Here is a 27,071-nt window from a genome sequence, read left to right as displayed (position 1 = left end):
AGGCCTCAGCCGTGCTTGGCGTGCGTGGGAGGCCGCACTCTGCATCGCCGGCCTCGCTCTCGCTGCCAGTAAGATGTTAAGTCAGCCCATCTGCACTCGATTGAGACCTCACACCGCCGACCCACGCGTGGACCCACGATGCTATGTTGCTTGGGCATGTGTGTGACCAATGTCAACTGGGGTGGCTCTCTTGCATCAGGGCGCCGCCCCGATGCATGAAGCCGTTTGACAGCAGCGTGATCGCTGCATGTGTGGGCCATGCGTAAGATCCTAAGAACCACCCGTATCCGCAACGTAGTTTACGGGTCTGCCTTGTATGGCCTCCGGTAAATCTGTGTAGGCAGTGCGAAAGTCGTGGCTACGCCACGGCTCCTACACTCTTTCCGCCCCTCCCCTCCTGCTGCTTCTCCATTCTTTGTTGCCCTCTCTCCATCCAACATCAACTTGGAATTGAGCCGACGGACACATATTTTGCACCGCTTCTGTTTATTTAGAGCGCTGAGTAGCCCAGGCAGCTGCGGCCATGGAAATGCAGCGCTCGAACTACCGTGCGGATTCAGCGATGAAGAGCGCACATCGTCGCGAACCCTTTCCGCGCGGCGCGTCTGCAATGTCTTCGCAGAACTCGGTCGGTCCAGGCAATGTACAAATACCACACTATAATCCCGGACAAGATTCAAGCTTGGAAATGTCTGCGCCGTGCTTTGCGAATTGGAATGACTGGACATGGCAGACCAATCACCTTACTGGCTCATTTGTGGACACCGTAAGACTCCTCTATAGATTCTTGACGTGCCTGCTCATTTTCAATAGGACACCGTGCCCTATAGTAACAGCTCGATGACTCAGAGCACCGCCGTAAATTACACTCAAGTACGTCGTGGGATTGCGGACACCGTATTGTCTGTGAATCGTCTAATGTTGTCGCAGGATACCTGGCAAAGTGCGGTGACGGATCAGTTCGACTGTGACACCAGCGGTAGTCTAACGAACCATGTCGATTCGCACATTTCTGACCTTCCTGCTTGGACAACCCAGTCCCCCTTTCAGACTCGAGATGCCTCCATGCCGCAAGGTGGAGACCTGTCGCATCTTCAAAACGTGAGCGCAACTCCCACAGCTTGGTTTGAATCACGTGATGTCAGTCAAGACAATGTGCTTGATTCGAGTTCTCAACAGGCGCAACTGATGTCTGAGACTCTCTCTGCCAATCATCGTTGGCTACCGCTGTGTCGCAAGGTGGTGACAGTCATCACAAATGCCATGTGCAGATCAACATCCGTCACCACGGATTGCTTCTTTGGCATGTGCATGCTTGCAAATACCCCCGAGATCCCACTGAGTGATGTTAAACTTGCAACAATCGGCACAGACGCCTTGACTCAATTGTGCAGCATGGATTCGTTCACGCCCAGGCAGATCCATGGCATTGCTATCCTCGCGGGTTGCAAGGATGACGAGGTCAAGCGTTGCCTGTCGGATGGGAAACGGGAGTCACACGAGGCTGCTCTGCCTCAACCTGCAAGGCCGCCGCCACGTCGTCGCAAAAGAGCTAGGCCAAGCTTCACGACGCAGGTCGATATCATTCCCAAAACTAAGCGTCAGGATGTGGGGACTACCGAAAGTTCCTCGAAAGAAACAGCCCACTCGATGGTCCCCGTTCCTTTGTACCAAACTGCCGCGGCCGCCCTTGCCAAGAACCCGTTATTCTGTGCGAGAAAATGCACCGAGGAGCAAAAGATGGCGAACAAAGCGAAACCAAGAGATCCAGAGAAGCCGTATTCATGCTTAAATCTTTGCGGGGAAGCCTTTGCGGCCGCCGATCTTCACGGATTTAAGAGACATCACCTGTCAAGTACTCCTCAGCATGGCTGGCTGTGCAACATCCCAGCAGAGCTCAAAGATGACGCGGGCAACCGGATCTGCACTGTGTGCGGTCTTGAGAACCCCAGCGATAAGCACGTGGCCGAGAACCACCCTAAGATCATCCCTTGCTCGGACAAACCGATCAACGTGATCCGGAACCAAAAGGGGGGAAGACTTTTTGTGAGGCGCGACAAATTCGACGAGCACGTTCAAAAGCACAAGGGAACCCCAAGCGCCAAGTCATTCCACGGTTGCTGTGTTGACGTTCAGGGCAATTTCAACCCTCAGTGCGGATTTTGTGGGTGCCAATTCTCAACACTGGAAGAGAAGCTGGAACATGTCGCCAAGATGCACTTTGATCGTGGTGAGTCGATGGCAAGTTACCAAGATCCTTGGCACGGGCCTCTGGAGCATAACTCCGGTAGCAATGGTGGCGACGACGATGATAATGACGAGAATGGTGGAGATGGAGATCAGGGAGCCGATGATAGAAACAACGATGGTGGTGGCGAAGCAGGCGAGGGTGATGATAACAACAAGAACGAGGATGATGCGCACGATCAGGGGCCGCAAAGTGAGGATATTGACCCTGGTGGTCGCCGTCGTGATCCTGACCTTCACCAAGACAAGAAAAGACGCCGCCAGCATAATCATCGACCTTATAATGATCGCGGCTCAGATGAAACGCTGCGACAATCAGAATCGGACGACTCTTGCAGACACCGGTCAAATCATCTGAGACTATCCAAGGACTTTAAGCACCTCTTGCGTAGAAGACGCGCTCATAGAAATTCCTTGGGATTCTTTGTGACGGGGTCGTCTTTACTGCAGATCTTAACCGCTATTGCCACTCAATTCAACGGATTCACCGTTGAGCCTGCTATGCTCAGAAGAGTTGAACCTCCAGAAGACACGTCTGAGGAGCACGACGACTCCGATCGAAACGAAGAGGTGAGATTCGAACTATGCGACTGGTCTGGTGTCGAGACTCATGCACCGTTGGGCTACGGCGCTACCTCTGTCGTTGACAAGATACGTCTGTCGAGTCAGGGCCCATACTTTGCCCTCAAGCAACAGAAACTTGGCCAACACGAAATATCAAAGGTTCGGAGTGAAGTGAAGTTGTTGCTAAACGTTCAACACCTCCATGTCTCACGACTGGAAGGAATGGCTTTCCAAGACAAGACATGCTCTATACTTTTGTCACCTGTAGCTGACACCACGCTGGCCACCCTGTTGCAGGCAGATCCATCAGCCTCGCAAGAGACGACCTGGACCCTGAAGTTTGGATGCCTTGCTCAAGGAGTTAAGGCGCTGCACGATGCAGACTTCTGCCACCTAGATCTCAAGCCTGACAACGTCCTCATCACAAGTTCTGAATCTTGGATCATCGGTGATTTCGGCGCATCTTCTCATGGACCTCAGCCCAAGCCTTCGGCGTGGACACCGAAATATGTAGCCCCGGAAATTCAATCGAAGTTAGCGGCCTCGAAGGCATCAGATATTTGGTCGCTTGGCTGCATTGGATTGGAGCTCCTTTATCACTTTGGAGTAGATCCGACCAGGCGAGATGACAATGTGCCCTGTTTGAACCAGAAGTCTTTCTTCTTCAGTGAGCACATTGCCGAGCTTTCAGCATGGCTCCAGACGGAAGCTTTGTCGTCCAGCCATCTCAGTGTCTCGCAGTTCGAAGTTCTTCGACGTACAATAGAAGCCGACCCTTTGCGAAGGCCAAGTATCGAAGAGGTCGTCACTGTTTTCACGCCCGGCCCATGTTGTGCTTTTGTCAAACCCTTCAAATCACTGAGTGCTGCGGACGAGAATACGTCCGCTGCAGACTTTAGATATCCCCTGCTTGCCATGCACAAGCGAGAGTTTCGGCTGATCTCGCTCCGGCCATATTCCGGAGATTCCATATCATGCGAACTTGAAACTTTCAGTCTCGACGATGAGCTCAGGTACAAAGCGCTGTCATATACTTGGGGCACCTCACATAATTCTAGTCTCATACATGTGAATGGCAGCCCGTTTCTTGTTAGGAGGAACCTATACGATCTCCTGGTCTCTTACAAACAAAGTCAAACGTCCCCGATAGACCGGGTGTGGATTGACGCACTATGCATCGACCAAAGCAACGTGAAAGAGAAAAGCCATCAAGTAAGCATGATGAGAGACATATACGAAAAAGCTTCAGAGGTAATAGTATGGCTCGGGCCTGGAACTTCGTCCCAAAAGAAAGCAATGGTCAGCTTACGACAGGCTGTTGACGGGCACTGGAGTCAATCGGCGGCCCTATCCTTCGGCACTGACCTATTCATGGCTTGGTGGACGGTCATGGAATTGTTTGAGCGGCCATATTGGAAGAGAGTTTGGACAATCCAAGAGATACTAGTTGCCCGGAAATTGACCATTCGTTTGGGCGATGAGAATTTATCCTGGGAGACGTTGCAACAACTTGCGCCGCATATCGGATGGGGAAGAGACTATCATTATGCCGACTATGGAAAAAGCTTGTACATGCATCGAAACGATTCAAAGTACGAAAGCAAGCTCTGCCATCTCCTGGTGAACGCGCGAGGCTTTGAATGTAACGATCCACGAGACAAAGTGTACGGCCTGCTCGGCCTCACGAGTGACATCAAGCTTACGCCAGACTATACAGCATCGGTTCAAGATGTTTACATTCAGACGACGAAGGCGTTGTTGATGGAAGGTTATCTCGGGATACTGACAGCCTGTGGCGACCTGGGTCACTATTCTAAATTGTTGCCGTCTTGGGTTCCTGACTTTTCGGTTTCGCGAAACTCGAGTATCCCCGGTAAGGATCAGTTACTACAGGCCTGGGACAGCCAAGACCACTCGCCTCTTGCCTTCCTCGATGGGAATATACTCAAGATCAGGGCATACGAGGTCGACACCGTCAAGGACTTGATACCAAGGAGCCGTAACCCGAAACGTGAGGTGAGTTTAAAAACTGGTGTGGGCGGGCGCCGACGTGCCGCCGACAGCCTTTTCACAAGAGGGGCGGACTCGTTTGGTTATCTTCGCGAGCGATTGCAGCGATTCAAATCGATAGCTCAGACTCGAATTTCGAGGCCGTCCACGCCGACGAATGAGCGTCGAGATCCTCTTTGCAACGTCACAACGTCGCTAGGCGACGAGACCATTGAGAATTTGGAGTCGATGAGCATTGGAATGCGTCACTTGTGCGGCATGCCGCGGGAAATGGAGTTCCCCGGGAAGAGTTTGGAGATGGACAAGGTCATGTTCACCACTCGTCACGGCCATGTAGGCTTGACTTTAAAGACGGTAAAGAATAGAGACGTGCTCGTCAAGTTTCAGAGATCCGGGCCTGTCTTTATCCTTCGGCCAAGCGAGCATGGCAGGTTCCAGTTGGTGGGTACGTGTGTAACGAATGCGAACGAGGATGGCGGAGCGGAAGATGTGCTTGCGCAGCCAATATTCTACATTGAGTAGAAGTCAATGCGAGATCAAAACTCTACTTTGGTTCGTGAGGAAATCGACATGAGACGAAAATTCTATGTTGATCTTATCTTCAAACTAATGTGCAATTTGATCTCACGTTGACTTCTAGTAAAAGTAGAATCATGAATTTTTTTTCTCCTTTTTTTCTAGAAAAAATTCTTTCATTTTTCTTGGATCCAGAAGATACCTTATCCAACACCTAGTCACTATAACTTAACGCACGCTTGCATAACACAGTCTTTCTTGAAGTTCTCTGAGGTAAAATCACGTCATTTTGTGGCTTACATCGTATCAAAAGGTTGCCTATCCCAATGCCAAGTAGCTTCTGAGATTGAAATAGACGACAAATCCGGGCCATGGCGAATCGTTCAGTGGAGCTTCGCGTTGACCCAGCCTTCTTCGTGTCTGAAAGGTCTTTTGTATTGACCGTAATTATGAAAAAAGTCTCGATCAATAGAAAAGCCGGGCTTGGGGACCTCCACAAAAGCTGGAAGCGTCTTCAGCTCAGACAAAAGAGAAGCAGATTGTTCACATCAGTCTTTATTCGATAGGTTCATAGAATTCCAGCCCGTCTCCGCATTTTTCGTGTAGTTCGCGTCTTTCGAATACCTAACGCTGCTCCTCCGTCCACGGCGGTCACCTCTCCCTAACGCTTCTCTCCACAAATGCCTGCGGCGTCCAAGGCATTGCTCAAGATGTCCTTAGAGATGGCTAGATCAACGTTCGCGGCCCTGAGGTTCCTTGCGATGTTGAAAACCTTGACTATGCGGTGGCTGAGCTTGTCCCAGGTAAAAGACTCTTCGGAGTGACCGGCGCTGTAGCCCAGCGGCGCGGTGTCGCCTCTGACGGTGCCTTCAAGCCAGGACAGGAGGTTGCTACGCAAGAACTCGCGCGAGGCGTTTGGGTCGTGGCGATGCGTGAGTAGGACGGTGCTGAGGCCGTACTTGTCTCCAACCTTGCGGTAGCGCTTGAAGTTGACCGGATCGTAGTTGTAGATGGTGCAGGCGAAGCTGTTCTCCCGGTAAAAGAACCGAAGGCACTCATTCCGAATCTGGCGGCACGTCCGCGCCAGAGCAGGCTGCTGTGGACTGTCGCCTACGATGTTGAGCTGCTCGGGCGAGACGACTGCGAAGCGCCATATCATGTTTCGAATCTCGGCAGGCAGACGTAGCAGCCTGCACTTGGTGGGTGCCTCCTCGGCCGCAGAAGTTATGGCTTCGGACTCTGTAGCATCCGCACAAGAAAGGACCGTAGCCTTCGTACATGGACGCTTGGCGCGAGGTGGACATTCGCCACCAATCTGCTCGAGATTGCGCTTGCAATGGAGCCGGGCTAAGAAATACTTTTGACTCGTGTCGCGCTGACAAGCTCGAATGACAACTGTTCTTCTCATTTGTCTGGGATTCAAATCGCCTCCAAGTGGCTTTGGATTCACGGAAGATTCACGGCGGTCCTGAGATATAACTCCTTGCTTGAGAGAAGCGATACCAGCCGTGACTTCAATGGGTTGACTTTGCTGTCTTGACGAGGGTTGTGCACTTACTGCGTCCATCGACGCCAAAGCATGTATAATCCATTCGAAAGAAACTTTTACCTCTGCCGTGGGAAGAGGACTTGTGCCCGCCGTTACCTGAGAGGTTATTGTGAGGGTTGTCATTTCTGCTAGGGGAATATTTATGGCGTGAGGATGCACGCCCGCTCCGGGGTTTTTTTTTCCTTTGCGACAATATCCCAAAAGGTTGAATAAACTTCTATCAACACGAATAAAGCAGCGGACTCGTTCTTGATGCAGAGAAAATCGGAATGTTGAGGATGAACTCGGCAAGAAGATGCACTTCTTCTTTTTTATAGAAAGTTCACCACAAGGCTGATTCATTTGTGCATGACTGCGAACATAGTCAAAAGACTAACTCGCATATCTATTTTTAGCCCTCGGTGAATGCTTGAACTGGTATTTGAATCCAGATTGTTTAGCTAAGTTTGGTTGCCTCACCAACGTAGATCGCAGTCTGCGGCCTCTTTCAATCAGCCGCATCGGAAAACGGATATTGATCAAAACGACAATCTCTATAGCAGACTATGTATCTTGGAGGATCTTTTTCCGTCGAATCTGTGAAACTGACAAGCTAACTTAATGCGAGAAGTTTGAGTTCTAAACCAATTTTCACTTCGCCAAGAATGGCAAACAGTGACGTCCACACTGGATTTCATGTTCGTAAAAGCGTGCTCTAAAGAGCTACAGATCTATTCTGTTTGAATGAATATGCTCATGCCTCTCAAAGAACCACTTCCATCAACGCCCACGTGGTCCCGAATTCGCATTTGCCGCCCTTTCAGACCGTTTCTCGCGGCCTCTTTGCTTTCAGCCCAATTTCCGACCATGATTTTGGCCTCGATGCGACGAGGCTCTAACTCGCCTTGTATCCGGTCAGTTATCCCAAATGCCAGCGAAGTCAAAAATAATTCTACCACAGGGTGAGATCAACGCCTCCCGGTTTGTTGTCTCATAATCAATACCTCGGCTGACGCAAAAATCTCGATATCGAAGCCTTTCGTCCGGTCACTTTTACGACTAACGATACGGGAAGCTAAGCTTCAGGGCGGACGATCAAGGGCATCCATGATTTGTGGAAAATACTCAAGACACGTGGATCCAGAGAGAAAACGTCGTGCTTTTGATTAATGGCGCTAAAACATCAGGTATCGAGGCAACAGCGTGTACCCTACGGTCGAGAGTAATGGTTCTCTGTCGAAGTGCCTCATGGAAACAGTGCAGTCTTCCAGTTACTAGGTACAAGATCATCTTTATCGTGACAGGCTTTCGGATTGAGCTCATAAAGCATTCAGCATCCATGCTCGCTGTCTATGTTCAGGCAGATAATAAGAGTCTTGGCGTTGTTTTGTGTAAAGTTGAAGCAGCCTATGGACGCTCGGAGACTGGGATCGAGCAACTCGCCATCCTCGTCGTTGCGCAAGATCGTCTGCACTGTGCGCGGATATTTGACCTTGATGATCATACTTGTGGATCATATAATTGATTTGCGATATAAGGCAGAGAATTTGACTTAGAAATTATCTTCATGGGACTTGCTGTTCACAAGCACAAAGTCCACGCATTTAAGTCAATACCAGAAGCCTCGCCTTGAATGATTTCCTCCTTAAGTAGGTTCTGATTCTGAGTTTGAGAATGGCCATTTGGTTAGAAAGAACAACTAGGTGAAGGCTGTAAGAATAAATTGAAGATGCCAACTCGTGTGAATAGCTCTATTACGCATAGTGCATACTGGGCAACAACAGGCTGTAGAGCCCACCTGCTGTCTCATTTGAAAAATATCACTCAGACATAAAACGCTTCTTTAACATCAGTTAAACACTCATCGCTGCAATGAATAGACTGTGAAACTTTTGTAATACGCTCGGATATCCAAGATTCAGCAGCCTTTGTTGTGGAGTAATTGACCAAACTTTCGAGGCAGGAATTGAGATCACTTAGTATAAAGTGCGCATTATGGCGTTTTGAACCAAAATACGCATTGCGATTTTGTCCGGCAGATCTTGGTTCGGCTCTACAGTCAGCATGAAAGGTTCAAACCATTTCAAATCCAACGACTCGGCTGGCTTCCAAATATGAGTGGTCGAGAAACCGATGGTGAAAAGACAGAAACGAGAGAGAGGTCGACTTTAGTTCCACTTGGATGACTTGCATATGTTAAGAATCCCTCGATTCAAATTCAATGCAACTACGTTTCGTGATTTGATAGACGTGGGGTATGCGACTGCAACCAGTCCGACGAACACACACGCAAGATGCAGGCTTTTCTCGCACAAATAAGCTACCAGCACAACGCCAATTGTGGCAGACTTGAAAGTGGGACAAGAAATGCGTTTACTAGCAATTGATATCTAGGGAAAAATGCAAACCTAAGCGTCCATCTTCGGCTTCGATTTGAGCACAGCTTTCTAATCGCGATAAGATCTTGCTTCGAGGCGCCTTGGTCGCCATGTGCTTCATGTGTGAGCGAGCGAGGAGCAAGTTCGCCGGTGCTTGAACTTCTTTCTCGATTCCATCGAGTAATATATGCACTCGCTAGCTCGAAGGCAACGCACAGTGATGAAAACACAGAGCATGTCCAGTCCTCTAACCTAGTCAAGTTAGCGTGCAGATCTCCCGCAGCCCAATGAGATAACGCTAATTTGATCTTCTGGCTTGACCTTGGCTCTCGCAACTGTGCTTAACGTCCATCTTCCAAACTGTGCATCGGCCGCTTCCGACAAGTCTACAATCGCAACTGCTCGGAACTCGCCTGTGCAACTCTGCGGGTCCTACCGCGTCGCGTATCTGCTGCTCTTCCTAATTTTGGTATGACGTTGTCGTTGCTGTGGTGATTGCGATACAGGACTTTGTCACCCCCGTTTATGCTGTCATCGCGATCGAGAGGCAAGGCTGCCAACGCGAGGCTGATCGAAGCAGTATCGATCGACAGCAACCTTATCTTGTATAACAAGGTCAGTAGCCATGCCATCTTTGCAGCGTTTTCTTTATCCTGTAATAGCGGCAGCGCGCCAGTTCAAGCTCCCTTGCCCCTTGGCTGTATAGAGCGTGCCATTCTTCCCCTTGCCATTCAAGATGAGTGCGCTCAAGACATACGGAACACTAAGAAAGGATGACACAGAGGTCCAATTTATCGAGTCTGCTGAACGTCAGTATCGGCAACAGCCCACCATGGACCCACGGACGTGGTTCAAGGACCTCACCCCGTACTTCCTCTACATCGTTTTAGTCGCTACGATAGGGCCTATGCTCTTCGGCTATCACCTCGCAGAACTGAACACACCGCAAGACGTCATAACATGCAAGAAGAAGAGCTTGTTTGACACCGGGCTTGACAAGTCGACGCTGCCGCAGTGCATACCAATGAATGACACGCAAGTGGGCATTGTGTCAAGCATGTTTACTCTGGGTGGTTTCATGGGCGCAATGGCTGCGGGACCAGCGGGGAACAGGTATGGACGACTGCGCACAATGATGGCCACAATCTTCTTCTTCGTGCTTGGACCTGTCTTCGAAAGTCTCGCCCCAAGCATAGGTGTCATGGCATTCGGGCGTCTGGTTTCAGGCCTTGGCGCTGGCGCGTCCATTGTTGTGGTACCTATCTACATCTCCGAGGTCTCTCCACCGGCCGAGAAGGGCTTTTTTGGCAGCTTGGTTCAGGTCATGGTCAACTTCGGCATCTTCACCACTCAACTGCTTGGCTACTTGCTCAGCTATGGTCAGATGTGGAGACTGGTCCTGGCTATCGGGGGTGCTATTGGAGCTCTGGGAGGTATCGGTCTGCTTTTTAGTGCTGAGAGTCCTAAATGGACCGCAGGAGAGGGCAAGGGAAGCAAGGCTAAGAAGATGCTTCTAAGAATTAGGGGTGACAAGTTCGACATTGAAGAGGAATATGCGACGTGGGGTGTGCATGATGACAGCGATATACCTGCCGAAGAGGAGACGCTACTAAGCAGCAACAACGAACATGGCATTCGCCCAGCGGTTGATGCTAAGGGACGCAAGGAGAACCTTAGCATGTGGCAAGCTGTCGCGGACCCCAACAACCGGAAAGCCATTATCGGCGTTGTGGCTGTTATGATTGCGCAGCAATTGACTGGTAAGTCGCACTGCTCATGATCCAGCTTAGCATTGACTTACAGACGGTAAAGGCATCAACTCGATCATCATGTACGGTGTCACCCTACTGGCTGATCTTCTCCAGTCTAATTCAGCGCTGCTCAATCTTTTCGTATCGCTCCTTAACATCGTGGTGACCCTTGGCTGTGCACCGCTGATTGACAAGTTGGGGCGTAAATCTTGCCTGCTCACCTCCATAGCCGGTATGGGCGTTTCCTCCCTTTTGCTTGGTATCGGAATACTCCATGAAATCTCCATTCTCTCAGCCGTAGCCGTTCTCTGCTTCGTCGGCTCTTTTGGAATCGGCCTAGGACCCATTCCATTCATTCTTGCCGCCGAGCTTGTCGATACTGAAGCTGTTGGCGCAACTCAAGGGTGGGCACTTGGGGCCAATTGGATATCAACTTTTATTGTTGCACAGTTTTTCCCCGTGGTGAATGGATACCTGGGGAAGGGCAAAATCTATTTCATATTCGCCAGCGTTGCGCTCTTTTTCTGGCTCTTCATTGGATGGTGGGTACCGGAGACTAAGGGAAAGAGAAATGCAGACGAAGTCTGGGGGAGGATACCCCGAGTCAGCGAGCGAGAAGACTAGTCTCTCTTGAATGCGGTCTGCTCTGTTCTTATGTATTATTATCGCTCTGGTCACGGGCTTTGGCAGGCAACATCGGAATGGGATATTTGCATTCGACGGAGTTCGAGGTTCTTGTACATTGTGATACCACATAGGCACAATCAATTTCCTCTGATCTTTTTTCCCTTCAAAAATCCACTCGTTTCTATCAATAAAAGTACACGTCACAGAAGTTGACAGCTGCAAAGCGCAGCGCAGCCCTCCATTTCCTCGCAGCCCGTGACCAGAATCATGCCTCGGATGTTGGACTCCGCGCTTTCGGCTCCCGCGACCCTCCCTTCCGATGACGGCACCTCTCTCTCCAGTGTGATTTCTAACTCTCATGTCATCTAGTCTGTCGCGCAACGAAAACCCATTCCGCACCCGACTGTTTGTTTTTTTATACGTTGTAGCATACATATACATCTAGATATCTAATTGCGTTTTCGGCATCTTGGATTGCTTCAGAGCTCACATAAACCGAGGACCATTCAGCACCACCAGAACAATTGGAAACACACGGAATACGACAGAATCATATTGGCTTATAGTCAAGAGCCAGAATTACCATACGGTAGATCCGAGTGGTGAATGAATAGCGACTGAAGGAAACTCTACTTAACGCAGTCTTTGGTTAACCAACTTAAGTTACGGCAAAGCCAGAACAAATTCACTATGGCCCAAGCAGAAGACCACAGTGAGCAATTGCCGGCTCATGCCTCTCCCGCATTCCCACCAACACTTTCGCCACGACCACGCGCAATATCAGACTTTCAGCTTGCAGATCAGGAGCGTCAACGCGATCCACCAGCGTCCATAATATCCCCTGCCTTTACTCCACCGGCGACTCCCGGCACAGGCACACCAGCTCTCGAACGCCCTCCCAAATCTGTACCTGTAGATACTTCATTACAAGATCCAGCGGATGGCCCAAAACTTGTACAGCGTTTACCAACTGTGACATGTGAGGTCCGGGCAAGGATACCCACAACGAGCGGTCAGGAAATGTATTTGCATTTGTACAAGAACGACATGGACAACAAGGAGCATTTGGCTATCGTCTTTGGTAACCAGATCAGGAGTCGGAGTCTATACGCAGTGCGGCCTGGCGAGACGCAGAGAGATCGCTTGATAAGAGGCGCGTATGAAGGTAGATTACATCCAGGACGAGTGAATGAGATTAAACAAGACGCTGTGGTTGTCCCACCTAGGGCTCCACCACAAGAAGACGCCACCACGAACGCCTCGAATCAGATTCCTCTGGTGCGTATACATTCTGAATGCTACACTGGCGAAACAGTCTGGTCAGCGCGTTGCGATTGTGGTGAGCAGCTCGACGAAGCTGCGCGGCTCATGTCACTCCCATCAAATCAACCCGCAGGCGGTGTCATCATTTACCTGAGACAAGAAGGGCGCGGAATAGGTTTGGGCGAAAAACTCAAGGCGTACAATCTGCAAGACTTGGGCCACGACACGTATGAGGCGAACCTGCTGCTGCGGCATCCGGCAGATGCAAGGAGCTATGGTCTTGCAACAGCCATGCTCGTGGATTTGGGTTTGAAGGACGTGCGGCTATTGACTAACAACCCCGACAAAGTGAGAGCAGTGGAAGGACCGAATCGGGAGATTAGAGTGAGGGAAAGAGTTGCCATGATCCCATTGGCATGGCAGACGGGAGGACAGAAAGGCATCAAGAGCGAAGAGGTAGAGAAGTATCTAAGCACAAAGGCGAGTGGTTTTTCCTTTCCTGAATAAGGCAGGGCAAATACACTAACAAAGATTGAGCAGATTGAGAAGTTCAAGCATATGATTGGATAATCATGCTGGAGGGACTGTGGAGTCACTGGTGGCGAGTACTCCTCTCGCTGAGATAATATTTCCGCCGCAGCTTCGCTGCACATTGTCATAGAAGCGCGAGATCGGGGATTTACTTTTGCGGAATTGAATCCAAGGACCAAGTTCTCGGCTCCCGGACTCCGACCTTTTTTATATTCTTAGATCAAGGGACCTTGCCCACGTAACGTTTTAAACCTGGTCATGACTGGAGCTGCAATCAAGGGTTCGATGCGCTCCGTTCAGATGTTGATCTAAGAAATCATAGATGCCATCCTTCGCAGGCCTGTCTTACAGAGTATAGCGGAGTCACATTAGCGCTCTTTGCGTGGCGTGTATGGCATCTATCAACCCGATGTGCGGCCATTCTCATTTTCCGATATCACGCATACAGATCATTGTGACGGAATAAGCCCTCCACTTTCAGCTGCAGACTGAGTTTGAGGGAGGAGCTAAATGCGCGATGTAGATGCGGATATGAGTAGAACCGAAAGAGTTAGGACATGCAGAGTTTAAGCTACCATTGAAAGTCTCTTTCCAGCGTTGTTTAGATCCCGAGTTAGTACGAGAAAATAGGGAAAGAGTTGAATTGAAGTAGCTCTAATTCTTCGTCGAGTACACGCACAAGCTAAACGTGATGCTGTTCGTTTGTCTTTTTCAGGTGCAAGACCAATTACAACACAGACCCGCTTGGAGGCGCGGAGTTGCTTTGTGTTTCTTGATAACTATCCTTCGTTAAGATTCTTCGAACCTGTGCCCATGTGTAGCGTTCCGATCCATTGTGTAGGAAGACGTTGAGCTCAGTGCGAAGGTCATCGCACTCCCAAAGTGATTTTCCATTGCTCAAGACGCCCAACTGGCCCAAGAAATTTCTAAATGCCTTTGCTCTGTCTCCATCGTCCGGCTGCAAACATGACTTCTCGTTCTCCCTTTTTGCAGCTTCCCGGAATTTACTCGCTCCAGGTGCGTCTTCAGATACGCAAGCCAGCACGGCATCTGCACCGCGGAATATTTGATCCATCATCTGTTCCTGATGGGCTCTTTCCAGGTCGTCAGACTGGTGTATGCAAAGACAGTCGATCCAGAGATGCTGATAATCCTCGCGTCGTTCTACTTGCATCAGCGCGTCGAGCGCGGCCTTTTCAACGCTAAAGCTTCTGCCATTCAGGACCACGGATTCCGTTTTCTGACCGAGTCCATGCTTGTACACTATCGCCGCGTATGAAGGTGCGGAGCCGACGGCGAACGTCCTCAGCACGTATGACGGTTCGCCCCACGGTAACGGTGCTCTTCGCTCCAACAGGCGGAACTGCCCTGCCTGGATAGCTGTCCACTGGAAGAGCATCACGGAACCGACCGCCTTAGACCAGAAGGAGATTTAACGAAGCCGTGCTACAAAACAGAAAGCGTGGCGGTTCTGTGCTGCTCCAATGGAGCGTCCAGTCCGGAGCTTGACGTCAACGGTGCAGAATTTGTTATGCCATTCAGCACATCCAAATCCGAAGTTAAGCCAAAGCCAAAACGCGACGGATAACAAAACCAGGAAAAGGGTAAAGTTCACAGTGACTACTTGTACAAATAGGCCTCTAAAAAAGAAGCCTTCGTTTTAAATTTCTTTTTTTTTATTTTAATTTTTTCTAACCTTTTCAAATGCCCAAAAAAACCAGTCTTCGCAAACTGATCCCTTTTGATGAATAATCTTTGACGCGTCAGGTTGTAAATTGAAAACTTATTCTCTCTGTTGCGGTCGAAGATCAGGTATCATTTTCATCGAACGTTAGCTTGTACAAGAAGATTCTGAAGGATCTGCTGGACTCTTACAAAGGCAGGGTGCTATGCATCCAAAGGCCACGTCAAGCAATCAGATTTGCATGCGCGGAAAAGCACACTACTTTCGGCCATTTTACAGCAAACGACGCCCAGAGTCAGCTTGAAGGGGAAGTTTCATCATAAACTTTTTGGTGCGAACCACACAGAATAGGAGGCAAGTGCATCCATCGTTCTCGCGAACAATTCCCCTTACTGTGGGTTGGTTCGAGAGTATGGATTAAAACGATTTTTTTCCTAACATGAATCCGAGTAGGAACAGCACCCGATGTTCTTGAAACGGCCGATCCTATATATATTTATATACATTGATTACTTCACTTAACCCAAAGTGAAGCATGGTTCTGCGTGCTTACGTCCATGCACCCTAATCGAAAGTCCGTAAGATAAGCACCTTTCCAAGTTTGGATTATATTATAGCCAAGATTGTATCTCTTTTCATTAGAAATTATATTACATGTTTCTATAGCAAAGTTCAGCGTCAAAAGGATCATTTTTGTGGCGGATCATATTTCTCCGAAGGTGAAAAATGAGAGACGTATAAATCCGAAGTATGCTTACTCATGGCTATGTTGATTCTTACGTTATACCGCCTTCCGAAATCAAGAGAACCTAGCTCATCATATATACGATAGGGGTATTATATCTCGCTTTTCGGATCCTACGTCTCCGATATCTTAGATCAGATTTCAACCATTGTATACTCATAAGCTGATTCGAGAATGGAGCACCCTTACCAGCGTGATGAACTAGCAGATGCTGGACACATTGCCAGCAAAGCTTATTTCGAATTAGCTAGGATTGCGAATGAAAAAATTAGCTTTTCTCTGGACTGTACAGCTTAGAATAATTGTTATATCATTATGAGCAACCGCACTTGCTTCCGATATCAAGAATTCATCCCTATCAAAGTCCAGCTGAAGGAGCTTATGATGGACAGCCAAAAGATAATCGACCTTCTGACCCCTCTTGTCTCATCTTCCACCGAATTCTCAACCTCGTCGTCCAAGAAAATGGGAGTCGGTCATCCTCGGTGGACGTTGTTTGAAGCTCCATCGTTTAGCGTGGCAGCCAGGCCAGCCAGCCTAAGCGATCTTCGAGCAATTGTCAAATGTGCAACTGAAAACAACATTCCATTTATGGCCACGTCTTCAGGTCATGGATATAGTCGGATATTGGGCAAAGCGAAAGATGTGCTTGAAATTGATCTCAGGAACTTCAATGATGTAAATGTTGACGAGGATGCAAACACGGTGACCATCGGAGGAGCTGTGCTCCATAGAGAGCTTATAGAGCCACTGTACAAAGCGGGAAAGCAAATGCGTACGTTTGTGAGCGAAACCAGGTTCGAGGACTTTCAGCTTACGTCAATTTTAGCTGTAGGAGCTTGCACCTCTACAAGTGTCGTGGGTGTGACTCTCGGGGGTGGTTTGAATCGCTGGCAAGGAGTCTACGGCCTTCTCATAGACAGTCTTCTCTCTGTGAAGTTGCTGACTGCAGGTGGTGAAATAGTGACGGCTTCAAAGACCGAGAACGTCGAGCTCTTCTGGGGCATCCGCGGTGCAGGTTTCAACTTTGGCATTGTAGTTTCGGCAACGTATCGAATCTACGAACTGATCAACGATGGCCAAAACTTCGTTGCCGACTTTGTCTTTCCTTTCGAAAAGAGCATGGACATCATTAAGGTTTTGAAAAACTGGGAGTTAGATCAAGATCCGCTACTATCTCTCGCGTCCGGCCCAATGTGGGACTCTGCAACGGATAGCCCAGTTCATATCGCAAGTTTGCTTTATATTGGACCAGAGGAGAAAGGGATCAAATATGCACAAAAGCTCCTTGACATTGGACCCCTCTATAAGAACTTTTACATGACGCCGTGGAACGAACTGCACTTCAAATGGGCTATGGGAATAGATGGGTTATTAAGCACTTCTGGAAATACTAGGAACGTCTTCTCGGCCCATGTGAAAACCCTCGATCTGGAGACATTTCGATGGTATTTTGATACACTCTCGGGGCTTTGGAATGAGCATCCTGCCACCCGCAGCGGCACATTCATGTTTGTAGAAGATTGGGCAACAAAAAAGACTGAGGAGATTTCTGATGATGAGACTGCATATCCGCATAGAGATGTCATGTGTCAAATGATAATAATGTGCGGAACAGAGGATGCGAGCTTGTGGCCAATGTTGGACAAATGGGGAAAGGAGGTAACGGACCGCTTCCAGGAAACAAACGGATTCGGGGAGAACAGGATGTACGTGAACTATGCGCAAGGTGACGAAGGACTGGAAGTCATCTACGGGGCAAGAAAGTTGGAGAGACTGAGAGCGCTCAAGAAGAGATGGGATCCAGAGCAGATGTTCAGCTGGCATAATCCTATCCCGATTTGAAACACTCCAGCTTTAGAAAGAAAAAGTGGATAATCAGGTAGATCATAGATCCGAAATCGAGATCAATTTGAGGAATTCTAATCAGATTTCGCAATCGAAAGCATATGGGTCAGTAAAGAACAAATGACACGCAACTTGAGCCAAGTAACGTGACTTGCGCTTGGGCCATGATCCATGCTCCGCCAAGACTGGGAGCTTGCATTGAGAGCTTCAACTTCTATCTGGTCCACGTTATTACGATCCAACCACCATCCCGCTGCCATCAACTCGTCTTCTCCATCTCTGTGCCTTTGAACAAGAAGCTTAACTAGCTTGTCAATCCCTCTGAACAATCGTCGCGATGGCTACTGATCTTTGGTACGTTCCGCCACCTGTCCAGGCATCCTTTCGGGTCTTATCGCATCCCTCGAGGAGCTTGCTTTTCACTGATGTCAAGCTAACATTTCTATCTGCAGTCCTGTTTATGCCGTGAGTTTCCCCTAGCACGCTCGCCTCACCGTGTTCTTGTCTTTGGTCAATGGTGTTCCACGTAGTACGCCTTTGCGGCAGGAACTGACAAGAACAGCCTTTCTTCGGCGCGATGGGCTGCACATCAGCCATTGTCTTCACTTGCTTTGGCGCCGCCTACGGTACCGCTAAGTCAGGTGTCGGTATCGCGGCCATGGGTGTTCTCCGCCCTGATCTGATCGTCAAGAGTACGTCGCCTCTTAAGGGTGCAGAGAAGACGAATTCTGATTCTTGGGCTAACAATGCTGACTAGATATCATTCCTGTCATTATGGCAGGTATCATTGGTATCTACGGTCTTGTCGTATCTGTCTTGATTTCCAACGACCTCAAGCAACAGACACCGCTGTTCACAGGTTTCATTCAACTGGGAGCAGGTCTGGCTGTTGGTCTGGCAGGTCTGGCTGCTGGTTTCGCTATTGGTATTGTTGGCGACGCCGGTGTGCGTGGCTCTGCTCAGCAACCAAGACTCTTTGTTGGCATGATCCTGATTCTCATTTTCGCTGAAGTCCTGGGTAAGCTCTCAGAACGTTGGCAGAGGGGAGAACATAAGCACTAATCAAAGCAGGTTTGTACGGCCTTATCGTCGCGCTGTTGATGAACTCGCGAACTGGCCAGGATGTGACCTGCTAAGCGCAGAGAGCATATAAACGCAGCCCCCTGACAATAGTTTCTGCGTTAACGGATTCGGGCGACGAACTCCACACTCTCTTAGATTGTTAGGACAGTGAGTCAAATGGCACGAATATGGACAGGATAGGGATGCTGGTCGAGATCACGTCCAAATATGGACAACAATTGCATTCTTGCAAGCGGCGAATGACAAAGTAGATATTGGGATCTGTTGGCATTAGGATCTTCTCGGCGTTTTAATGTGTAACAAATAGCACGTTGGATTCGAATTGTGCACATGTTCATCTACATTTTTCGCAGATTGCCATTTGTTTTATTTCGTCGACTTTGCACTTGGATTCCAGAATTGCTAAACTTCTCGTCTAGTGAATACAATGGCATACAAGTATCGACGGCCCACTGCTCCTGAGCAGTCTCACAAAAATTGATGAATATATACATTTGAAGAAAAGAAATTGCCTCGCAACCTGTGATAAGGCTCGCCTTAATTTATGCGCTGGCAGTGGTGTTATGGGAAACGCCAAACTGAGCATTCTGGCAGCTTGCAGCATCTGTGCACTTCTTGTACAAGCTGAGCGCGTTCGGACCGCCGCAATATTCTCCATTATCACCGTTGCACTTCATCTGACAGTTACCTAGAATACCATCCTGTGGCAACCGATCAGCTGCAATGGAGTTACCGCAGAAGCATTGGGACGCATATTCTAGTCCAGCGTACTGATAGCCTGCGCACCAGTCGACACATTTTTCAACGGTCATATCGTCGCCAAAGCCAGCCATGTAAACGGACTGCTTGCCGTCGAGAGTGCGAGTGCTGCCGTCGCTTCCGCAGCCCATATATGCCCAGCCCTTCGAAACGGTAAGGTCGGTGTAGTAGGTGGCTGCTTGGCCAATAGTCGGGGCAGTATAACCTTCACATGTGGGGTGTAAAGGCGCTGGTTCGGGTCCCCGGGTTACAGGATTGCAGCCCGGAAGTGCTGGAAGAGCACCTGCAACTTGTTCATCGATCTGAGGAGGGAGCTTGCAGGCATTCTGTTGGTCAGTAGTGAATTGGTCAATCGGTGGGCAGGCAGACTTGTCGATACTGCCGAACTTGGAGTCATCGGTGCATGTGTCCACAATAGCTTGCAAGGTGTCGATGTCCCAACCATTGACGAAATCTCCATGGAAGCCATAGCCGGTCGCGTCACCGTTAGCGAAGACGAAAGGATGAGTACTGCCATACCACTCGAATTGAGCAGTGTCATACAGAACCTCATAGAACAAGCTGACGAGCTGGACAGGATGAGACGCAGGGCAAGGTCCATTATTGTACGCCCCGCTTGCAGGATAGGACATGTGACTCTTATGATCTGCACTGTCTAGATTTACTCCATCCCAGCAAGATGGAAAGTAAACTTGAGCACGCAATCCACCTGGACATTTGTAGTTTGGAATCTCATTCGTCTCTGGTTGATTGCTGCCAAGGCAAGCAAACGATATAGCCTGGGCATCGAATCCACCAGTAAAGTTGCGCTTGGTTGTATCACCCGCCAGCATGCGGAATCCAGCGGGGAATGCTTTCAAAGTACCATCGCTGGCTGCAGGACCACGTTGTTGATAGTAGACTGTCATCCCGCCATTTAGATCTTGAGCATTGTCACCAACAGTAGGGACGCTCTGGAAGCTGCCATTTTGAGCTTGGTAGTACAGCTTAGGGGTCCAGTAGTTGGAGAAGTCTGCCGTGATAGGGCACGACGAGCATTGGGAAGCTCGAGCCTGATCGTAAGTCATTTCAAAGCCAAAACCGTTTCCTCCCGCAATCTTATGGGCGTGAGCAGATACGGCCCCCGGATTGACGATAGGATCTGCACGCTCTTCAACGACATGATTTGCACATGAGAATCGAATGTAGGCGGATGTCTGGGTAAGAAGCGATGCTGCCACTACGGCGAGAGAAATCTTGGAGTGCATGATGAGACTTTTCGGGAGCCAGAAGTAGGCAATCTAATTCGGCGAGTTGAAAAGGAAGCCTTTAACTTTAGTCAAAAGAATGTAAACCAGCAATCACTGATCCTGGGGTTGGTAGGAATGAAATGAACGTAAAGGCACCGTGGCCGATAGCAGAGAAGAAAAGCGAGCGAAAGGTGCACAAGTCAGGGCAAGCTTAAACGAACGTGCTGAGAATCGTGAGCAGATATATAGAGAACGCTTCTCGACAGAGGAGGTGGCTTGAGAAACTAGGAGTCAGCAAATGCTACCGTAGCAGCCAACATGACCACCATTCCCGAGATCTCAGACACCAAATCGACGCCTCAACATCCTAAAAATCCTTTTCAAGTACCATTTTAGGGGATGCCAAGTGAATGCAGCAAGGTTTTCGGGCGTAAATGGTCGGCTAGCTGCACTCTAAGATTATACTGGGTTTGCCTGAATGGAGCCAGAAAGAATTGAAATGTTTCAGAGGGAAGCGTAGCGCTCGATGGCGCTTGGTGCAATACTGCATTTGCCAAATATGTTGCGGAAGCGAAGATTGTCTCCAGGCTTTCCAGGAAGGATTTTGTGCGCATCTCGGGAATGAATCTCGATCACTTCCCTGTTTGCAGGTTCCTCCCCTGCTACATGTGGTTCGAGAAGTCCACGAAAATCAAAATAGATCGGGGGTTTCTCGGTGAGGTTGATGTCATTTCGTTTATGATACCAAGAAACGGTGGCGTTCCGAAAGGAGCAGATTAGCATATTGGCTTAGAATTGACATGTCTTTTCCGTAGAAGGGCAACTACAGAGTGATCAGATATAGTAAACTTTTCATCCAGTAAAATGATTTGACAGCGAACGGATACACAAAAAAACATTCTCTTTACCTGAGATTTCTTCTCACAGAAAAGATCCAAAAACAAACACTATTGAAATGTTTCATTTGCCCAAGGAGCAGCTGCGGCTTTGGATGAAACAAAGTGGCATCCTGCTCCACAAAGCCTCAGGAATCCGTCACACAAGGGAATGCACTGAAAGGAGTCAGAACAAAAGGATTTCGAAATCATGGACTGTGATCCCCCATTTGCCAAATGCTAGAATTTGCAAGCAAGAATAGTACTCTTGAATTGACGGCACGTAGATTTCTACGAATGGCTATGCCCAATTGGGGATTTCGAGGTCGTCCCGGGCTTAACTTCGGCGTTAATCGTATTCATAGCAACATGGGGATCAACGACATTTTACGTGTATTTGTGCATGTTCTAGTTTTCTGTTATCAACCATCAGAGACCTATTATTGCTCTTGAATAGTCAGCGGAAAAGCTAGCGATCAGAAACGTATGAATTGTCCTGAGGGGTGTATCACATGCAGGATCGTTAGTTACCTGCTTTAAATTATGGCGCCGGATGCTGAGGCCAATCCACCATTGCGCACGAGGAAGCGAAGAGCACATAAAAAGTCGAGAAACGGCTGCAGGAACTGCAAGTTAAGGCGAGTCAAGGTCAGCTGCCTCCCACGTCCAGGGATTGCATATGAGCGTCTGGCTGATATCAGCCCAAGTGTGATGAAACCAAGCCATCGTGCAAAAACTGCGATAGATTTATGGTGGCGTGTAACTACGATACAAAGCACGCAGACCTAGAACCTCAGTACGCGCGCACTTCAGATCAGCTGAGGGCTTTGCCAATCCTTGATCCTGTCTCACTGAATGCAGCATTGCTGGGCATGATCAATAGCTCGCTCTTGACAAATTATCCCCAAGGATATGGCGAACCATTGCAGCTGGAACTTTCAGACCTTGATAAGCTGAGGCGGTGGCAGAACCGCACAGTGCTAACCATCGGATCACCGGCCGTAGCAAGGATATATCAGAAGGAGATTATCAAGTCTGTGGCGAAGTACCCATACCTCATGCATTCTGTCCTAGCTTTAACAACAAAACACGATCGCTTCTTATCCTCAGATCCTAATGGTGATCCAAAAAGCAAGGCTCTAGAGTACTTCCATTACGGGAGATCCGCATCTTTGTTCAACCAAACCCTATCACAACACAAAGAGTCGAACAGTTCAACGGAAGACGATGCACTATGGAGCACTGCAGTATTCCTCGGGAGTCTTGCCTCGGGTACGGTCGATGGTGATTCTCCCGAAGATGTGTGGCCACTCAAGGATGGCACAACAGGGGAAGCACTTGGATGGCTGAAAGTGCACGAGGGTTTGCGGTTGCTCTGGTATCTCTCTCAGCCATTCGCTCAAGGTCGGATGTTCCACGAATTGGTCAATACACCGGACCATAGGTTTATGATTTCGAAACTAGACCCCTACATTCAAAGTGGGATCGAGGGTGTGCCAGATGACTTCGTAGCGCTCTGCGGCTTGAACGAAAATTCGACCGTCGAGAACAATCCCTATCAAAAGGCAGTAAGGACATTGATACCACTCATCGATCTTGACTGGAACGGTGCAAACAGGCTAAAATTCATGGGATTCACGGCCATGATGGATGCGCGCTACAAGCAATTACTTAGAGACAAAGACACCGCAGCGCTGGTCCTGCTCGCCTGGTGGTACGCGCTGGTGCTCCGCAGTCCATGGTACATGTCCAAAAGGGCCAAGCTCGAGTGCAAAAGCATTTGCATATACCTTGGCAGAAGGTGCCCGGAAAACGAACTTGTGCAAAGGATGCTAAGGTTCCCACGAAAGAAAACTGGACTTATTGGGGAGGAGCAGCCTCCAGAAAGGATTGAAGTACTCACGCCTTCTCCTTGGAATGCGACGAAATCTTATGGAACAGATACTGTGCTGTGGTTACGACCTCGGATACTTGGTGATGCGTAGTAAATACAAATCCATCTTCGGAATCTTTTTTCTTGGCATATGTGTCTTATGTGTTATTTGTCTATGATTTTGGCTATGTACCTTATTCAATCCTGCAATATCAAGATAATCATGGCAGCGGGAACAGATTATATGATTAGCTCATCGACTTTAGATTTAGAATTATTGTTGCTCTATTCTTCAACCAACAACCTAAAAGTGCTGTATGTCACTCTTTGTTCCGCCTTTTGTTTACTGAAATATTTAGACTAGTCATGCTTGCGCAATGATCAAGAATATTTGACCCTAATCACTCGGCCCTGATTGGACACCGAGACGTAGCCAACATTGAAGAAGAGATTGGAAAATCTTGATACAAGAAAACGTCATGAATGCTTTCGAATGATATTAAAGTGTGAGCTTCATTTCGCAATAATAATAGCCGTTCATTTCACGACCACATAGTGAGATATTCTTATTACTCTGGTCAAGTTTGCCAGATACGCTAACGGCCAACTTGCGACAAGGGTTGGCCGCAGATGAGCAGTGAATATTGCGAGCACTGATCTCGCTATACGATCTCGCGAAGAAGATAGGAAAGGGAGACAAGGTCCCAAAAGTGGAAAATAGCACTAGTGCGGTTCAAAGAGTCGCAGTATGTCTCCAATTTCAAAATGTAGATGTAGAAAAGCGTCGAGCTTCAGCTAGTTCTCTATTGTCAAATCCTAAGCTTCGCCATAATTGCCGTCCTTCAAACCGAGCGTATAGTCTTCAGATTCCAATTTGAAGGATATTAGTAGGATTTCTTTCACGAAGGTAGAATGGAACGTCGCATCGGGACTGAACTACGGCCAAAGGTGATACATGCACCATCCTGGATGGAGTAGATCGTATCGAATCCAGTGCGATCTCGTGAAGCCAGTTGCAGCTTTCACCTCCCAGCTCTTGCAATGGAAAATTAAGAATACCTTTCGGGAAAATAATCTCGATTTGCGTGGCTATCAGCGGGCGAAGAGCGAAGCGCAACACGGACATGACCACATGAAGCTTGTTATCTAGACTCCACCCAGCCGTCTAATCGCGGCCAAGCTCGCTACTATTTGGGCATCTCGCATTCGGCCAACTCTAACGGCCGAGACGGGGTTCCCGATTCACACTGGGCTATAGTATGATATCATGCATCATTATCTGTGTTCGATTTCCGAGTACCAATGATTAGCGTACCTACTCGAAAATATATGCTATGCATTTCGTATCTTGGTCCGCAACCACATTTACTGAAATCAACACGGCAGTATCTTGGTTACGACCGCAAGTTCATCAAAATTAAATTCTGACCGACTTACAATTCCTCAAAAACGAGCAAGAGTATACTTGAGGTTAAAAAGTGGCTGCTTCGCGAGTGATGTTTAGCGCTTTGTTATAGCACCATGGGGTCAATGCCAGAAGCCAACGTCGACGTTGATGTGCTCATCGTTGGTGGCGGCCCTGTCGGGCTTAACCTGGCATATCAATTGCGTCGATTTTCAATCGGGTCAGGAGCGAAGCCCATATCAGTCCACATCATCGAGGCGCTTCCCAAACCTAAACAAGAGACGTTTGGCCGCGCAGTCACATTCTGGCCTCGCTCAGTCGAACTTCTAGCCCAGCTTGGCCTCGCGCCTCAGCTTCTACAAAAGTGCTTTGCGGTGCGATCATCTGCTTCGTACGATGGCAATGGAAACGAGGTGTTCAATCGTGGATGGAGTTTTCTTGAGGGTATATCCGATACACGCTATCGATTCGCCACTGTGCTGAGACAGAAGTACGTCGAGGATCTCTTTCGTGCAAAAATTCAACAGTTGGGGGTTACTGTAATGGAGAATCATAGGTTTGTTGACCTTAAGGTGATTGATAGCGTGCCTGTTGGTGGAATGGGTCGAGTCAAAGCGCGAATCGTGGTCAAAGACGATCACATTGAAAGGGAATACGAGTACTCGGTTCGCTGTCGCTATCTCATTGGTTGTGATGGCTCCCGAACAACGGTTCGGAAGGCTGCAGGAATTGATTCAGAGGGAAGCAGGACGGAAGACAAGTGGGTACGAGTTGATGGGGTCTTGAAGTCTACGACTATGCCAAAACCAACGTCTTATGGTTCACTAGAGAGTCCAATTTATGGAAATGTTCTCTGGATACCTCTGGACCATGGAGCCACACGTATTGGCTTCTGTCTCAAGGAGGAGAGGCGAAAACTGTATGGAAGTAACGTCGGGGACCGCGAAGTATTCATCAGGGAGGCCGAGCTATCCGTTGCACCATTTAAAATTGAGTTTGAACGCGTGGATTGGGCAAGCGTCTACAGCGTTGGGCAGCGATTGGCCTGCAGCTTCTGGGCCAAAGAATCGGTCTTCCTTGCGGGAGATGCTGCGCATAGCCACTCCAGTGGTGCTGGACAGGGAATGAATACCGGAGTACAAGACGCTGTCAATCTTGGTTGGAAACTGGCCATGGTGCTAACCGGAACGCTGAAGCGTGAGGTGTTGAGCACGTACAACGATGAGAGGTGGCGCAATGCGGACAGACTCATTAAATATGATAAGGATATCAGCTCACTTATTGGCGGGCGACTGCCGGTGGGATGGACAGGATCTAAGGACCCCAACGTGGCGCTCGCTGAGATCTTCAAAGAAGCAACGGGCTTCAACACGGGCTTGACGATTGGATACGATCCAAACATTGCTATATGGAGAGATGACAGGGAGTCCGAGCTTGGACGACATGGACAGAAATCCGCACATACATCAACCTCTGTTATTCCTGCTCCAGCTATCCCAGGGTACCGCGCCCCTGATGTGCAGCTTCTGCTCCCAGCGTTACGACAGCCATGTTGGCTTCATGATTTGACCCCGAACGTCGCTCGCTTCTTCATTCTGACCTTTCTTGGAAGCATTGCAGAATCCAATCTTGTCCGTTATCGCTCTTTCAAGTCGGCGCTCCAGCTTAATTCAAAGCTCGACCTTAGTGCGCAGGCAGAACTGGGTCGCAACGTTGATATCGAGCAATGCATTCGTGGTTCTTGTGCTGAATACTGGCCCGTGTGTTGTATCACTGTGCTCCCTTATGAAGTTGATAATGCATGGACTGCACTTGGAACTGATCCTATAGGAAGTGTGTATCATGATACAATTGACCGAGGAGCTGCTCGTCGTTGGGGCGTGGATGATGATTCAGGTGCCGTTTTTATTTTGCGCCCAGATGGATTCATAGGGGCATCATTCTCGCTCCATACTGAGACTGCTATATCGGTTGCACACTACTTAGAAGGACTTTTCACTTGATACTGTGTGCGTTTATTAGGTTAGCTAAAACGAATCATCAAGTGCGTCTATCTCTCGAAATACTGAGTCAGTGGCATTTGGATTACGTAGCGCGAAAACCATCTCCAACGTCAGAATTATTTGCTTAGGAGACGGAATAATGCCTAGCCTTA

At 48.8% G+C, this 27,071-nt stretch overlaps 9 protein-coding genes across 10 annotated transcripts; 6 read left to right on the top strand and 3 right to left on the bottom strand.

The window, feature by feature from the left end:
* Positions 1 to 393: 393 nt before the first annotated feature.
* PV09_05352 (uncharacterized protein) lies at positions 394 to 5,571 on the top strand. Its single transcript, XM_016358849.1, has 3 exons — positions 394 to 766; positions 814 to 873; positions 931 to 5,571. Exons 1-3 carry the CDS (start codon positions 524 to 526, stop codon positions 5,341 to 5,343), a joined length of 4,716 nt encoding a protein of 1,571 aa, XP_016213468.1. The 5' UTR covers positions 394 to 523; the 3' UTR covers positions 5,344 to 5,571.
* Positions 5,411 to 7,153, bottom strand: PV09_05351 (uncharacterized protein). The gene has a single exon (XM_016358848.1). The coding sequence runs from the start codon at positions 7,007 to 7,009 to the stop codon at positions 5,999 to 6,001; it is 1,011 nt and encodes a 336-aa protein (XP_016213467.1). The 5' UTR covers positions 7,010 to 7,153; the 3' UTR covers positions 5,411 to 5,998.
* A 2,439-nt stretch (positions 7,154 to 9,592) lies between these two features.
* PV09_05350 lies at positions 9,593 to 11,807 on the top strand. Of its 2 annotated transcripts, XM_016358847.1 has the most exons (3): positions 9,593 to 9,858; positions 10,026 to 11,003; positions 11,056 to 11,807. In XM_016358847.1, exons 2-3 carry the CDS (start codon positions 10,076 to 10,078, stop codon positions 11,616 to 11,618), a joined length of 1,491 nt encoding a protein of 496 aa, XP_016213466.1. In that variant the 5' UTR covers positions 9,593 to 9,858; positions 10,026 to 10,075; the 3' UTR covers positions 11,619 to 11,807. The 2 variants fall into 2 exon arrangements, with proteins under 2 accessions (XP_016213466.1, XP_016213465.1); XM_016358846.1 differs by lacking the exon at positions 9,593 to 9,858 and having other exon boundaries at positions 9,859 to 11,003.
* A 177-nt stretch (positions 11,808 to 11,984) lies between these two features.
* Positions 11,985 to 14,084, top strand: PV09_05349 (GTP cyclohydrolase II). Its single transcript, XM_016358845.1, has 2 exons — positions 11,985 to 13,364; positions 13,425 to 14,084. Exons 1-2 carry the CDS (start codon positions 12,312 to 12,314, stop codon positions 13,452 to 13,454), a joined length of 1,083 nt encoding a protein of 360 aa, XP_016213464.1. The 5' UTR covers positions 11,985 to 12,311; the 3' UTR covers positions 13,455 to 14,084.
* Positions 13,972 to 14,931, bottom strand: PV09_05348 (uncharacterized protein). Its single transcript, XM_016358844.1, has one exon. It carries the CDS (start codon positions 14,812 to 14,814, stop codon positions 14,143 to 14,145), a length of 672 nt encoding a protein of 223 aa, XP_016213463.1. The 5' UTR covers positions 14,815 to 14,931; the 3' UTR covers positions 13,972 to 14,142.
* Positions 14,932 to 17,903: 2,972 nt separating this feature from the next.
* On the top strand, positions 17,904 to 19,247 carry PV09_05347 (V-type proton ATPase proteolipid subunit). The gene is made up of 5 exons (XM_016358843.1): positions 17,904 to 18,046; positions 18,145 to 18,157; positions 18,255 to 18,384; positions 18,450 to 18,710; positions 18,764 to 19,247. Exons 1-5 carry the CDS (start codon positions 18,030 to 18,032, stop codon positions 18,826 to 18,828), a joined length of 486 nt encoding a protein of 161 aa, XP_016213462.1. The 5' UTR covers positions 17,904 to 18,029; the 3' UTR covers positions 18,829 to 19,247.
* PV09_05346 (uncharacterized protein) lies at positions 19,108 to 21,123 on the bottom strand. The gene has a single exon (XM_016358842.1). The coding sequence runs from the start codon at positions 20,779 to 20,781 to the stop codon at positions 19,318 to 19,320; it is 1,464 nt and encodes a 487-aa protein (XP_016213461.1). The 5' UTR covers positions 20,782 to 21,123; the 3' UTR covers positions 19,108 to 19,317.
* An 895-nt stretch (positions 21,124 to 22,018) lies between these two features.
* On the top strand, positions 22,019 to 23,696 carry PV09_05345 (uncharacterized protein). Its single transcript, XM_016358841.1, has 2 exons — positions 22,019 to 22,286; positions 22,346 to 23,696. The coding sequence occupies exons 1-2, from the start codon at positions 22,182 to 22,184 to the stop codon at positions 23,621 to 23,623; spliced, it is 1,383 nt and encodes a 460-aa protein (XP_016213460.1). The 5' UTR covers positions 22,019 to 22,181; the 3' UTR covers positions 23,624 to 23,696.
* A 1,107-nt stretch (positions 23,697 to 24,803) lies between these two features.
* PV09_05344 (uncharacterized protein) lies at positions 24,804 to 26,992 on the top strand. The gene has a single exon (XM_016358840.1). It carries the CDS (start codon positions 25,033 to 25,035, stop codon positions 26,917 to 26,919), a length of 1,887 nt encoding a protein of 628 aa, XP_016213459.1. The 5' UTR covers positions 24,804 to 25,032; the 3' UTR covers positions 26,920 to 26,992.
* Positions 26,993 to 27,071: the final 79 nt, after the last annotated feature.

Source organism: Verruconis gallopava, assembly GCF_000836295.1.
Source record: "Verruconis gallopava strain CBS 43764 unplaced genomic scaffold supercont1.16, whole genome shotgun sequence".
NCBI lineage: Eukaryota > Fungi > Ascomycota > Dothideomycetes > Venturiales > Sympoventuriaceae > Verruconis > Verruconis gallopava.
This window is presented reverse-complemented; position numbering and strand designations above follow the sequence as displayed.